The sequence below is a fragment of the Pteropus alecto genome, unplaced genomic scaffold, assembly GCF_000325575.1.
Source record: "Pteropus alecto unplaced genomic scaffold, ASM32557v1 scaffold45, whole genome shotgun sequence".
In the NCBI taxonomy this organism is placed as follows: Eukaryota; Metazoa; Chordata; class Mammalia; order Chiroptera; family Pteropodidae; genus Pteropus; species Pteropus alecto.
The window spans coordinates 28,130,468-28,146,065 of record NW_006442491.1 but is presented as its reverse complement, the minus strand read 5'-3'; the positions used below and the strand labels follow the sequence as shown (position 1 = coordinate 28,146,065).

At 41.1% G+C, this 15,598-nt stretch overlaps 1 protein-coding gene and 1 long non-coding RNA gene across 2 annotated transcripts in view; one reads left to right on the top strand and one right to left on the bottom strand.

Annotated features, from left to right (window-relative positions):
* Positions 1-4,909, bottom strand: part of LOC107196411 — a 15,001-nt gene extending 10,092 nt beyond the window's left edge. The window contains exon 1 of the long non-coding RNA XR_001517804.2: positions 4,761-4,909. This is a non-coding gene — a long non-coding RNA (uncharacterized LOC107196411). The remainder of the gene's footprint in view (positions 1-4,760) is intronic.
* Positions 4,910-4,998: 89 nt separating this feature from the next.
* The window catches only part of OSER1 (oxidative stress responsive serine rich 1), an 11,785-nt gene continuing 1,185 nt past the window's right edge, over positions 4,999-15,598 (top strand). The window contains exons 1-4 of the mRNA XM_006921825.3: positions 4,999-5,137; positions 8,753-8,869; positions 11,796-11,909; positions 15,180-15,597. Of these exons, the coding sequence (XP_006921887.1) occupies positions 8,793-8,869; positions 11,796-11,909; positions 15,180-15,597 (609 nt within the window). The 5' untranslated portion in view covers positions 4,999-5,137; positions 8,753-8,792. The remainder of the gene's footprint in view (positions 5,138-8,752; positions 8,870-11,795; positions 11,910-15,179; position 15,598) is intronic.

Genomic DNA, 15,598 nt, shown 5'->3' with positions numbered 1-15,598 from the left:
AGGGAACCACAAAACTCTTCCACCAGCCCTCAGAGAGAATGGAGGGAGAAGGGGGAGTGGAGAAAACCTTGAAATATTGAATATCCATGCAGAACAGAGTGCTGTAAACCAGAAGATACTGAAATACTCCCTAAAATTGGGAGAAGTTTGAGAGCAAGACGAGGTCAGCTTCAAGAGAGGTTGCACTGTTTTTGCGCCTCTGAGTAGCTGGGAGTTGGCGCATAAAATCTGACTCTGCCACAGGGGCCAACCAGAGCCTCTCTCCTGGGAACTTGAACCTCATATAGAGGAACACGTTTATAGAGGAACTGAATCGCTCTGACGGCAATGCTCCAGAGGCTGCCTGTGAATTCCTGCCGCCTGGGAAAGGCTCTGGTCCCCAGTATAATGAGGCCTGGTTGTTGGGTGTTCCCTTCTGTTGAAGCGGCTTTCTGATATCCTGCCAGTAAATTCCTTTTCCAATCAAGTCAGAGTAGATTTCTCTGTTCTCTGACACAGGACCATCCAGGAAGTGCAGGTGAGGTGAGGACAGTCGTGAGGCGAGGCCTCTGAGGACCACCAGATGAAAAGAAGAGATGTCTGAGGAGGAGTCTGAAAAGGGAAAGCCGAGAGGATGTTCCTGGTGCAGGGGCCACAGAAGCCGGAAGGAGAATGAGTTCAGAAGGGGGCCATGTCGTGTCAGACCACGCTCAGAATTCGAGCAACATCACATCAAGAAACAGAATGTTACTGGCATCCCAGAAGCCCTCAATACTCCCTTCTAGTCCTCACCATTTAGATTCTTTTCTCTTGTAGCTTTACAGCTTGATTCTATTTTTTGGCCTTAACACCTTTCTGATGTCATCATACGGTTTAAATTACAAAGTTCAAATAAATGAAAATTTGAGAGAGAAGGCAAGTGATTCACTAACCCTGGGTCTTCAAGTTTTGAAAACCCACCGTAAAGGGCTTTACCACAACTAAGGAGAGAATCTGCGATCCTAGGGCTCCCTCTGCAGGTCATCAGTGGCTACCGGGAAAAGCCTCCCATTTCTTCTTGGAGCTCAGGATTGAGTCCCGGGACTCAAGTTGCTGCAGACTTGACTCAAACCAGCGCAGAGGGATATGGCCAGGTCATTTATCTAGGCATCCCAAAGTCCTCATTCATTCCCTCTTCTGTTATCCAACATTTCAGGAAAGCAACTATCAAACAACAGACTATAATAGCTTTGGGGCTATGAAGAGAACGCCAGGAAAGTGCAGTTAATCTCTTCCCCAACTACCACCAATTCACCCAAAAACAAGACTGTTGTGAAAGGCTCTGCTGCTCAAATCAACTGTCAAAGGAGCCAACAGTCCCCAGTTATGGTTCTAAAAAGGCAATGGGCGGGGGAGGGGAGAGGAAGGAGGTAGATGGGGTAAAAGGGGTCAAATATGTGGTTACATTAAAGAATTTTAAAAATTTTAAAAATTAAAAAAAAAAGCCACTGGGCAACTGTAATAATTTGCTTAGATGATTGATCGATTTACTGATGGACTCACTCACTCATTCAATACATACAGTGGCAGACTCTGCCAGGTACCGGGGACACAAGATGCAGCCCCTGCTATCATGGAGTAAGTGTGAAGCACACTTGGGAGCACACAACACAGGGGCAGTTAACTTAAACCGGGGGGCAGGGGCTGAGGGAGGGAAAGTCAGAGGGAAAATGTAACAGACACTTTTTGCAGCAGCTTAGAATCTAGCTGAAGACATAAGAAATGTACGAGTTAAAGGTTAAAAAAAAATAAAAGGTACTTGATGAAGTCCCAAGTGACGTGTTTCTGGAGTCCTAGAGATGAGAAGGGGCCCGGGGCTGATAAAGTTAGCAAGTGGTAGACGGAGAAGCTACAGGCTCTTCGGTTGCGGTGAGAGGCAAGAAACAAATGTTCAGGGAGGCCAACAGGCCACCAATTGGAATCGCAGGGAAGAGTGAAAAGGGTCACCATCACGCAGGGTACGTCCTTCCAGTTGTGGGTCCAAGAACCCTACTGTGTCAGGGTACTCAGGGCTGTCAAACTCAAGGAGGTAGACTTGATACTGGTGATCTATAAACCAGACACCAACTTATTAATTTGCAGAAGGGACTACATCCTTCCCATAGCTGGAATGCTTGTGCTTGCCTCCAGGGTTCTCCTTGTTTCTTTTCTCCTATTATTTCTCACCCTTTCCTTGGGGGCCCTCACTCTCTCCTGTGGCTTCAATGGTCACCCGCATGATTCCACAATCTCTATTTCCAGTCCACATCTCTCATTTGTGCTTCAGACTCACAGATCTTCCTGTCCCATGGATACCTCCACACGGCTACCCGACAGCTCTCAAGTTCAATGTGTCCAAACTGAGCTTGTCACTTAGAGGCATCTCATCATAAGGACATAGTGGGAGCACAGACTCTAACCAGACTGCCTTCGTTCTAATTCTCACTCCACCAGTTACCAGTTGTGTGACCTCAGGCAAGTTGCTTTACTTCTCTTTACTTTGGTTTACTCATCTGGAAAATGAAGATGATAATGTTAATCCTTAGGACTGTTGTGAGGATTAGAATGAGTTTTCTGACACATAGTAAGAGCTATAAAAGTACTAGCTTTTACTATTATCTTCCATTTAAATGTTGTTCTGCGTCTTTTCCGTGCCAGCTGGATTCAATAGAGTTACATTAAAAATAGGCAACAATTCAGTTGCTCAAACTAGAAAGCGAATTGTCTTACTGCCCTTCTTGTTAACATTCAATCTTTCACCAAAGCCTGATCTACACAACTTTCAATCTCTTTACTTGCTCTCCATTCCTGCGGCCACCTGCTCATTGATCCCTGTATCATCTCAGGCCTGGATCATAGTGCCATCCAGGCTAAAACCAGAGTAATCTTTCTAAAATAAAAGTCATTTCTCTTCTACGGCCCTCACGGTTCTCAGAATAAACTCCATGACACAGCCCTTGAGACCCTTTGTGACCTGATTCCTGCTTTCATCTGTACCTCAAACTGCTTGTGTCCAAAACTAAACTCTCTCCCTAGTCCCCAAACCTGGACTGGCTTCCTGAATTCCCCTCCCTGGTGAACCGGTGCCACCTACTGGCCTTCCAAGAGGGTTTTGCCTTTCAAATACTCCCCAAGTAATGAGCCACGTTCTGAGAAAATGTCTAACTTTATGATAGACATATGCTTACATGAAGCACTTTAAAAAACTTTTTGGTTTTTAGTATTTAAAGCCATAATAGGTAAAAATAAGGTAAAATGAAGAATTCACCAAAATTGTATTTATCACTTATTAACGTCCAAGAACTGTTATTAAGCTCTGGAAATTCGTTATTGATCTAGAGACAGTCTTTGCCCTCAAGGATATATGTTTTATCTTAAGAAATATTTTAAAAATATAATTTAAAAACGTATTTTATTTTGATGTAAATGACTTGGCAATTTTTGAGAAAAAATGCATCGTATTTTCCTTTTATATTCTTTTCTACAGGGCAGCAGTGGATGGACAGGCTTTAGAGATTAAATTCTGATTCCGCCACTTAGTAGCACTGTGTAACACAGGATAAGGAGAGCTGCAACAAGTTATCTAATCTCTTGGAGTCTCGGTCATCCTTATCTGTATATGTGTAAAACAGCAGAATATTAAATGAGAGAACATGTACATAGCCGCTGCACAACAGAGGCAGCCATTATTATTAGCGTCATTAAGTTTGATGTTGGAACTTTACAATGTACAGCTATTCTTTCATCCCCTGTCAGTTATTGAGCCTCTGGTATGAACAAGGGAATTTAACAAGTTTTACCCAGGGCTCACGACATGCTTTATGTTTAATCTTATACAAAGACCTGTAGATTCCATTCCCAGACATGGGTCAGGCATTCCAAGGTCTGGCTGCAGTTAAGTCGGATATACTAAACTATTTTCAGTAGCCTATCTGGTTAGGTGCCGATACCTAAGTACTCGGGAGTGGAGGTAGGAGGGTTCAGTTTGGGTTTGGGTAACAACTCAGAACCTAGGTTGTGCCAGAACCAATTCTACTGAGGAAAGACACCTTTTCTCATAAAGCAGGAAGTGCAGACTCGGAGCTGAGGCACGGTGAGGAGAGTTGAGCTACATCAGCCGCACCAGTCCGGTGATGGAGTGCCTGCCATCCCTGCCTGCCGTTGCAGCAACCATGAGAATCATAAAAATGGGAAAATCCCTAAAAATCCCCTACTTAGGTGAACTGCCTAAATCTTTTTGCAAAATTTAGTGTTATATTCACTTCTCTGTCGAGAGGGTCTACATTTCTCATCAGATTCTAAGCGTCATGCCTGAGAAAAAAACGAGATTCGCTCTTAAAATTCTTCACATAACAGATGAAGAAACTGAGGCCGAGAAAGGTAAAGGCAGTTGCAGTTGCCTCAAGTCAAACAACAGGGGCATTAAAATGAAAGCTTTTCCATTTCCAATTCCGGTCTCACATTCATAGCGCTGGCCGCTATGTTCGATACCGCATCGCTTCTCGGCAGGCCTTGAAAGATCCCTGGGATCTTTCAAGTGTTGGTGCCCAAATCCTGGAGATGTCGCAGGCGGTCCAGATTTTTAACGCCGAGGAGACTCGGGCCAAGCGCTCCCAGGGGCTCCGTTGCCGCGAAGATTCCACTACCCTGGCCTCACCCCACGAATTCCGTTGCGTTGGCGACTCCAGATAGGGAAGCATGCACAGGGGGTCTCTAGGAAGTGCAGGCGGCTCCGCCACTGCGAGGAACATCTATGCACTCACCTGACATAGAGGAAAAGGGCACGCCCCAAAAACCGGTCCAGAAGAAACCCACTACTGACGGAGGAGGGAGCGAAGAGAATAACAGGAAATGACGTCGGCGCACGTGCTTCCGAGAGGGGCGGGTGCGGGGCGTTTGAGAGGCGCGGCCGCCGCCTGCGCTTGCGTAGTCGCCGCCGGCCGCGCTGCCGAGTCACTGGGGTGGGCGGAGCATGAGCAGGGGGCGGGGCGCGTGCTCGAGTGACGCAGGCGCAGTGCGACTCCGGAGGCGCGGGCCGCCCTCTCCGCGGGTTTGGATCCGGGTCAGTCAGGCGCGGCGATCGGGAGAGACGATCTGAACCGACGGGAGTGGATCGCCGGAGCGCCCCAGCTGCGAGGAGGTGAGAGTCCTGACGCGACGGGGAGGGGCCGCGGCACCGCGTCTCGGCGTCCTGGCCCGACTTGACCGCGGGCGGCTTCCTCTGGGCCCGCCCGCCTCTGGTCGCTTAATGCCCGGGCGCTGACTGCTCGGGCCGGGCCGAGACTGGGCCTCTCCGCGCCCCCTCGGCCGCTGCGGCCGGGCCCTGCCGGAGCTCCGCGCTCTCTCCCCTTCCCGCCTTCCTGTTCTCTTGCAGCCCCCGCCCCGTCCCGCTGCTCCGCCGTCTCCCGCCCGGCGGTAGCTTCCCCTTTTCGCTCTCCTCGGCCGCCCTTTGCCCCTTCCCGCCCTTTCCCGCTCGTTCCTGAGCCCTAGTCTTGTTGGCTGCCTCATCGGCTCCGCTCCCGCCTCCTCCTGCATCGCTGGCGCCTTGGCACGACTCAAACGTCTCAAATCTGGCCCAGGAGTATCCCGAAAGGGCAACTTCCCAACTAGAGACTACGAGCGGCCAGAACTAGGGCCCTGGACACTCCTCACTCTCCGAGTCCCCCCGGTTCCTGACCTTTCCTTCTGATCCTGTTTAACTGCGACCGATCCAGATTCTGGATGAGAAGAATAACGTCGTGCTTTGGCTCTAGCACCGAGAGTGTAGAGATTGAGTGGGTGTGTAAAGAGAGGTGTGAATGTGTTTTGTTCCGGGGGCCGATTGTTTCAACCTAGTCTTGCTGGCGACTTCTGGAGTTGCTGGACAGGGTTTTCTCTCTCGGACTCCACGCTTCCTGGTGGGCTGGGAGAGTTTCTAAATCTTTAACATTGTGATGACACGCTTACGCGCGGATCTTTTATAGCTAGTTCTCAGGTCTTTCCAGAGTCCTGGAAATTTGGACCTAGGCTTGAGGTTCAAAGAGGTCTTGGTTAAAACTGCGAGATATAAATAAGACCGTGACACACGCTATTTGTTGAAAGTCAAGAGAAAACCAGGAATTCTCTCTTTTGAGGAACTTAGAAGAATTTTAGTTGTCATTTTTGAAAGATTGGGGGGAAATCCGAGGTAAAGTTAATTTGTCCCATGTGATTTGACTTAATACAAAGTAATTTTTAATAGGCCTTTAAAAGTTTGATCTTTGGGGGGATTTTTAATTTCAAGAAGTCAGTGTGGTGAAAACGGCAAGAAAGTCTCCCATAAATTTAATATTAATGAAGCAGGGCAAGCCAATTGTATGTTTCCCAGAGTTAGTCGTACAGTTCTTGATTTCAGTGAATGGGAAGCTCGGAATACAGAGGAGCGTAGTAAATCTTTTGTGATTGCAAACATGCTCTGATTTAGCTCTTAAGGTCATACCTAAGACTCACCTTTGTTTAATATAACCGAGGGAAAAGGTGAGTAATCAAAATCCTGAAAGTCTGAAATTAGTTGAGATGGAACTTCATTCCTAAAGTTTTAGTCTACGTAGCTAATTTTTATTTTGGTCTGTTTTGGTTTTTAACTTTTAGTGTGTCAACAAGAATGTTAACTAAGTTTGTATTAACATCTAGAGGTCACCTGCAGTGCTATTAAGTTAGCAACATATAATTAAAAGTTACATATCTAGGTACAGAGCTTCTTAGCACAGCGTTAGGACAGGAAAAAGATTCCAGTCCTTACAGGAATAGGGGTCACAGTCCTGATAAGTGTCAGGTTTACCCTTATGTCCCTAGCACCCAGTCTAGTGCGAGAGCCTGTGGTAGGCATTCTATAAATATTTGTATAAGGAATGAATTTCTGTAGAATTCAGCAGTGTGTATTTAGATACGATGTTGCACTGATTTCCAAAGAGGCCTGAAGAGGATTTGTGTGGGGTCTATAAGGGGAGACAGGCTTAGATGGTTTAACTCTATAAGGGCCACTAGTCTGAGCATTTGACTGACAGATCATAAAGTAATTGAAAACTATAAATCAAACTTTATTTTAGTTCTGCCAGCAGGGAGAATTTGTTTACAACCTGCGATAGTACCCTTTTAGTTACTGTAGAGCTTTAAAAATATTAGAATGTGGTCTTTGCTCACTCCTCTCTCCAGGTCTGTAGGACATTATTGTATACATGGGGCAGGATCCTCCTCTAAATCCAGAAGAATTAGAAACCAGTGGACTATGGAATTGATAATGTTTCTTCAAATTCATATACTGGTTAAATAAACCAGCAAAATATATGTGGGGAGTATATTTAAATTTTTGGTCTTAAGTTGAAGTGAAAGCTGGCTGAATTCTTTGGACTATTTTCAGTGTTCGGTGTTTCAGTCCCCTGAGACAGCTGCCTAAAATGTCTTCCTTTACATATAAATGAAAAGGAAATGAATAATCTTGATTCCTTGCTTCTTTATTCTGCCACTGGTACTACATGATTACATTATATCCAACATATTATGACACCCGGACCTTTGGAATATTAGCGGTCTCACAATAACATCAAACCCACCCCTGAGAAATGAGCAGGTAGGGACTCAGAGAGGATCCAAGGTTCCACAGAGAGGCACTGCGCCCTCTGAGTGCCTAAGGGAGGGGTGGGGGAATGGGGTCGGGGTAGCAAGTTAGAAATAAAAAGGTAAAGTGAATCCCTGGCTTCAAAAATTTCCCATCATCATCATCATCTCCTCTTTTTTGGGGGGCGGGAAGGTGGGTTACTTTTTTTTTTTTCCTTATTCTCTGTGATACTGTAGATACTAGTTTATTTTTTGTTCAGGAATTTGTATTAACTAATATTTTACATTGAGCGAAAGAATAATTGGGAAACTAGATTCAAAGAATTTATTAATAGACTTCTCAGTTGTGTCTCTTGTTGCTTAGGTTGGTCCCCCTTCCCCTTTTCTTTGTTTAAATATAATAATCAGGGTGGAAGAAATGAACTTTGGTTTATCAAGGTAGTTGATTAAGTGAAGATCATTTAAAGGCATAGAACAGTATAGAACAGTAATTTCTATTTTTTCTTACGGCCTTTTGGATAAATTTGTTCTTTTCATCTTTTTGAGTTGCAAGTATAGTTCATTTCTTTTCTATCTTTCTTGTGTAATAATGAACATGTGCAAAGCTATAAGACCTGAAGGTATCAACCTTCTAGATAGAGTGTGGAATAATTGAAACATTTTTGTAATCTTGTTTTAAAAATGATAACAGTTCAATATCTGGATATGAATATTGATATTTGAGTCGGGATTACTTTAGAGAAATGCTGTCGTGTCATGAGGTTACACTTAACTGCAATTTTTAGGGTTAGACTAGATAAATACTCAGTAGCATTTTAAAGAATCAGAGTGCTGTTGGTTGAGCTTTCCCCTTTTATTTCTGATGCAAAGGTCATTTTGTCTATAGGTTTCTAGAATTCTACAACTGGAGAGACTTTTTCCCTTGTTAAAAAGTATACTGAAACGCAGATTTTAGGTGATCTAGTTTCTAAAACTATAATATTGGCATAAAATATTTGGACGTTTAAATTTTTTCATAATAAATATAAGAAAACCTAGTTTCCTAATTGTCTGCACTGAAGCTTCCTTTTAGAAACAAATTTGTTTTTTTTAGTATCAGGAATAAAGATTTTTACAAAAGGTATACTTTTGAGCCCATCTGTTTTCACTTGGCTCATTTTCTTTTGATTTTCTTTTTTAGTATTAACGGGAACAGCCACAGTAGTGTAAAAAGTTTCGCAATGAAATCTGAAGCCAAGGATGGAGAGGAGGAGAGTCTACAAACTGCTTTCAAGAAATTAAGAGTGGATGCATCAGGGTAATTAAATATATAATATTTTCTTGAGACTTGTTTACTAGGATTAAATAGCCTTTTCCTCTGAAGAGCTCTTTCTCTCCTAAAATTTCTCATTATTCCTAAGAGATATCAGTGCTAATAGTGTGACATTCTACCATATTCTGCATAGCATTGTATTACTTAACAGCAACTCCTCTGTTAAATTTTGAAAAGTCGCAGTTCCTTTGTACTCCAAGGTTGGGTGTTTTGTTTTTTCTTAACTTTGAGGAGAGTTGCCACTCTATCTTTTTAATCAAACATGATCAAGCAGTGTCCCATCAAGGATTTCCTCATATATCTCTAAGGAATCACAGTATTTTTTACTAAAAGTGAATTGGCTCAATAGAAATATATGCAGATGTTGTCGATTTCATGGGCTCTATTGCTGAGACTATCACTATGGAAACATCTATTCATTAAGGTACTGTCACAGAGATCAATAATCTTGGACCCTTTGGCCAAACTAATTAGAGCACCTATAGACCAGCTGCTGTCTGAATGTTAATATTTCACCCTTTGCCAAATGTTTTGTGCTGGACTCTTTTCATCCCTATTCTTTGCCCCAGGCCAGAAGAAATCTCACATTTTTAATGGCTATAAGAATATTTCTTTTTCATAAATGGAATCCAAACACTGGAAACTCAGAGTAGAACATTCCGCAACAAGTAATAACAGTTACTAAAATTTATTACTTACTATGTCCCAGACACTGGCTTAAGTACTCTGTACACATTATTTAATCCTTATTACCAACTTAGAAGATAAGATACTACTGTTATTCCAGTGTACAAATGAGCCATAGATGAATAAAGTCACTTGTTAAAGGTCACATTGGTAAGAAGTGGTAGAACTAGATTTGAACCCATGCAGTTTGTCTCTAGAACCTGTGCTTTTAACCATTCCTTTGAAAACAACATGAAGAAATGCATGCAATATCTGACACATAGGAAGAATAGCTAGTAGTTGTTACAACTGTCAAGCTTATTGCTACCACTATTTTGGCCTACCAGATGAGAAGATTTATGTTAGTAGATTGATTTATACTAAATATACTATTGCACAATAGGTGTTACAGGTATTTACATTTGCTTCCATGATATTACAAATAAATATCTTTCTCCTCCCAATGGTTTTTCCAATGTGGAGATCATCTTGCCATTAAAATTGATTAGTACTTTGTAAGCCATTTTGGGAAATGGAAACAAAAGCAGAGAAACAGTTCCAAATTGTGGTCATAGTGTATGCCTTTGTGATTTCTGGTGTAGAAATAATTTTTTTTTAAAGCAGGGAAATGCTAGGAATGCATATACACACGCACACATAAATTTCTTAGTATATGAATTTATATAAGTAACTTTGATATACGGACTCTTTTCCTGATCTTTTAAGAAGTTGGAACATAAAATTAAGCGGTTTCAGTGCCTCTAAAAATTACTTGGAATGTTAAAAAAAAACTTTCAAGATGTCTGTACACTATATGGCCAAATATTATTTATTTGTAGCATGTGATCTGCTTTGAGTAAAATTATAGAAAAAAATGGAACAATGGAGAGCTTTTGAGAAAACCAAACAAGCGTAGAAGGAGTGAGTCACTACCATGACTAAGCGGAATAAGACTTGTATCAGACCTTTCTAGTTGTTTCATATTGTTGCCGACTTACAAATAGGACATCTGAGGTACTGACTCATAAACTAACCAAGCCTTGCCAGGAATTTAGCATGTTCTTGCTCAACAGGTTTTGATTTCTAATGGTATTTCTCTTATCAAGACACATCTCTATATATTTATTATAAAACATCATAATCTTTTTTATCTGACTATAAAATAACACATGTTCATTACAGAAAAAGTCCAAAATAAAAAAGAAGTAAACATTATATTTTACTATAACCATTGTTAATATCTAGACCATCTGTGTATAATACCATATACATTTTTTACTTAGTTGAAATCATAATTTATGTATAGTTAGCATATCTGTTCTGTTTTCTCTTAATAGTATAAGCATTCTCTCATGTCATGAGTTTTTCGTACACTTAATTTTTAATAAACTAATATTCCATTACATAATGGAATATTAGTTTATTAAAACTAATATAAACTCTGTGCCATAATTTATATGATACAGTATTTTCTGTTATTGGACATTTAAATTATTTCCAGTTACTTTTTATTTTAAATTATATTTCAGGGAACATCTTTTGATTTTACTTTAGTAGATTGTTTACTTCTAAAGGATTTTAATCAGTACCACAGCATGTGTGGAAAGAGCCCAGTGTGTATGTGTATGTGCATATTGAAAAAGTCTAAAAGGATTTATAACAAAATGTTCATGTTCGTAACCTCTGGGTTGTGAAATGATAGATGATTCTTTTTCTCTCTTCTAAATTTTTTCATCTTTACTAAGAACCCATATTCCTTGCGTAATTTCAAATTGCTAAGATTTAACTCTGAGTAATATTTCAAGTTATTAGTTGTAAATATTAAAATATTTTTCTAAAAGTTATATAGTATTTGAAAATGATTTCAAATTAGGTTAGGTCTCCTAAAGTTTTTGCTCCTAAACTTAGTTTCCAGTTCTGGTTTGCCCACATAACATAAACGGTCAGTGTCATTAGCATTCTCCCTGGACATAAGGCCTGATCTGCCCAGATAAACAGCCTAAAAGTCTATTTTTATCCTGCTGCTGGTTATTCTTAAGAATCATTCTTTGGCTTGTGATTTTGCAACAGTGGGATTTTAGGGATCCTCTAAATTTGGTTTTGGAGGAAAATTTTCACTAAAAGCTGAGCAGTTTTTGAGAATCTCAAACTAGAAAGAAAACAAGTTGTATTTGCATTTGAGAGAGCAGTAAGTTCTCCCCCTTGCACAGTTTTCTCTAGCGGTAAACTTTGTTCTTGTCTTCAGGTCCATAGCATCTCTGTCTGTTGGAGAAGGCCCAAGTGTCAGAGCATCGGTCAGAACAGCAGCAGATGATACCAAACCTAAAACCACATGTGCATCTAAAGACAGTTGGCATGGGTAAGAGCTTCTCATTGCAGGTGATTTTTATCCCTGATGATTTTTATCCCAATACCTTAAAATATTGTTGGAATTTCTTTCCCAACTATCCAGAAATGAGTATATTATGATACGGAACCCAAGACCCAAGGATTAGAGAAGGCCCATTCTTCCCATTTGTGAATTTGCTGCGACTTGCTGTATGGCCTGGTTCATAGTCAGTTTCTGTAAATGTTCTTTGTGTGTTTAAGAAGAATGGGTCTTCTTTATTCTTGGGTTCCATGAATGTACATTAAATTAAGCTTTTAAATGTGTTTTTTGAATCTTTTCAAATAATTTTTTTGTAAGCTTGACCTGTCAATAATTGAGAGAGGTATATTGAAATCTCCCCCATGGGAGCACATTTGCCTTTTTTCCCCTTAAGTTCTATATTTTTGCTTTATGTGTTTTGAGGCTATTTTGTTAAGTTCATACAGCCTAGGTTCATGCCAGTTGAGAATGTTTTCTTTATGGTGAATTGAAACTTTTATTGACTTTCTTAATTCTTCATAATGGCTTTTGTCTTAAAGTCTATTTTGTCTGGAATTAATGTAGCAAATCCATTTGTGTTTTAGTTAGTATTTGCTTAGTGTATCTTTTCCTATTATTTTCAACCATTCCAAGTTTTAAAATTTTAGGTATGTCTCAAATAACGTATGGCTTATTTTGTTTCGTTTAACTATCAAGCTAAAGTTATTACATATATTTTGATTATTGATTTATTTGGACTTGTTTCTGCTGTTCTACTTTATGCTATTTGTCATGCTTTTGTCTTCTATTTTTCCCCTTCTCATTTTCTCTCCCTTCCTTACCTTTTAAAAAATTACTTGAATGGGTTTGTTTGTTTGTTTGTTTGTTTTTCCCCCTATCATTTTTCCTTCTACTGATTTGGAGTTGTATACTTTGTTTCTATTCTCTTAGTAGATAGCCTTGAAATTTTACCATACGTGCTTAACAAAGACAAAAGTTAATATTTTAACCCTCTTTAAAACCCTTTTTAGTCTATGGCCATGCTACCCAGAACATGCCCGATCCTGTCTGATCTCACAAGCTAAGCAGAGTTGGGCCTGGTTAGTACTTGGATGGGAGACCAGGTGCTGTAGACGTTTAAAGAAAAAAAAACCTTTTTACTCTGACCTCATGACTTCCATGTGGTATAGTTGCCCAAAATTTTAGTTGTGTCATTTTTTAATCTCACAAATTAGGTTTTATTTAATCTACTTTATTATTGTTTAAATAGACAGTGTTTGTTTAGATTTGTCTCATTTATACTCTCTTTGCCGTCGCCATCTTGCATTTCAGACATTCCATAGGACGACTACTTTCTTTTGTCCTAAAGTACTTCCTCAGCAGTTCCTTTAGTATAGGTCTGTTAGTAGCAAATAGGGCCTCTGTGTTACAGAAATCCACACAGAATAAATTCAGCGGTGCTCTTGGAGTTTTGTCACATCATGTTCTTTTGAGACATATACCTTGCTTTGATTTATCTGAAAATGTCTTTATATCATCCTTGTTCTTGAAAGATATACCTGATTTGATATATGTGAAATCATAGTTCTGGGTTGCTAGTTATTTTCTCTCAGTACTTGAAGGTATTATTCATTGTCTTTTGGTTTCCATGTTGACATTGAAAAGCCTTCTTTCAGTCTAAATGTTCATTTGGAAATAATCTGTCTAGTCTTGAGCTGCTCTTAAGATGTTCCTGTGGTGTTTGGTATTCTACAGTTTTGCTCTGGTTTGTCTAGATGTGGATTTCTTTTTATTTGTCCTGCTTCAGTGTGCTCCCGATATCTGTAGATTCTTTTCTTTCATTAATGTAGAAAATTTCTCAGCCGTTATCTATTTAAGAAAAATCACTGTCTTCCATTCTGTGTAGTCTTATTTTCAGAGACTCAAGACTTTTTATTCTTACCTATCTCTTAACTGTTACATTTTCCCAAATTTCCAAGTCTCTCTGTTGCTTTCTAGGTCAGGGGTCAGCACACTCTTTTTGTAAAGGGCCAAATAGTAAATATTTTAGGATTTGGAAGGCAGGAGGTGAGGATATTGTGTAGGCACTTAAATAAGCGAGAAAACTCCTACCTGCCTGCCTGATGCGCTCTATCCCGGCTGGTGGACACACTTTGTGTTCAGTTGCTGAGACAGTCTCAGGATGAAATGACTGGCCTGGTGATATGGGTGGGTAGGGCGCAGTGCTGGGGTCCATTTTAATTTCTGCCCTAGTTGCACCCAGCGTGCCCTTTTCTCTTCCAGAGAGCCTGGCACAAGCCAGATACTCAGACTGAGATTCAGCTTCTCAGGCCCCAGTGATTGCCGACAGCAGAGCCCCAACATGTAAACAGTAGCCAGCGTGGGCCTTGAGCAGTGGTGTGAAACATCTGCTGGCCAGGAAGGCAGGTGTGAGGAGAAGAGGGACAGCGGGCTGAGGGGAACACCTCAGCCTGATCTCTGTAGCTCACAGGGCTACCCCATGGGAGCGGTGTCCATGGGCTGTACAGAAAAAGGCAGTGGCCAGAGTTGGCTGATCCCTGTTATAGATAATTCACATTTATCTTCCCGTTCCTTAATTGTATGTATTCTGCTCTTTAGCCCATCCATTTAATTTAGATATAAATTTTTATTTCTTAATGTTTTGTTTGCTTCTATTTTCAAATTGTGTAGCAGTTTTGAGTCTCTTTTTTTTCTTCACTCAGTTCTTTTATTTTTTTAAATAAAAAGTTATATAGTGTATCTGATGATTCCCAATATCTGAAAACTTCAGCAAATCTAAATCTGTTTGTTGACTGTTACCAGTGATAGAAATGAATCCTGAATCTCCTGCTCTGTTTAGCAGTCGTGGTGCTGTGGCCGTTTGTAGCATTAGCCTCACAGTGGTACCGTGGGGCTGTATTTAGGGCATAGGAATGTTTAGGTTTTACAGCATCAGTTTAAGTTGTCTGTATAAGATGTTTCCTCAGATCCACTGGTCAAAGGTTTGGGACAGAGCAGGTGTTCTGCGCCACATGTTTGGCCCCTGAAATGTAATTGAAAACTGTCCTTTAACTCTCTTGTTCTGTAACTTGCTAATATGGAGATGTTGACGTTTTTGAGACACAGAGACCTAGGCAGCTTATAAACGGAGGCAGGCACCTCTCTGGGGGAAACTTACAACCTTAGACTCATAAGCCTGAGAAGAGGCAAATTTCCAGCTATCATAAAGAACCTGTTTAGGAGAGCTCTGTATCCCAACACTGTGCGTTTTTTTCCTCTTAGGTCTACAAGGAAGTCTTCACGAGGAGCGGTGAGAACTCAGCGTCGTCGACGTTCTAAGTCTCCTGTCCTTCATCCTCCAAAGTTTATACATTGCAGTACAATAGCTGCTTCTTCCAGCAGCCAGCTCAAGCACAAAAGCCAGACTGACTCTCCTGATGGCAGCAGTGGGCTGGGAATTTCGGCCCCTAACGAGTTTAATGCAGGAGAGTGCTCCGCTTCTCTTGATACTAATCACACAGGGGCAGTTGTTGAGCCTTTGAGAACTTCGGTTCCAAGGCTCCCGTCAGAGGGTAAGGAGGAAGACTCCTCTGATGCTACTCAAGTCTCCCAAGCAAGTCTCAAGGCCAATGATCTCTCTGACTTTCAATCCGTTTCCAAGCTAAACCAGCGCCAGCCCTGTGCATGCCTAGGCCAGGAAT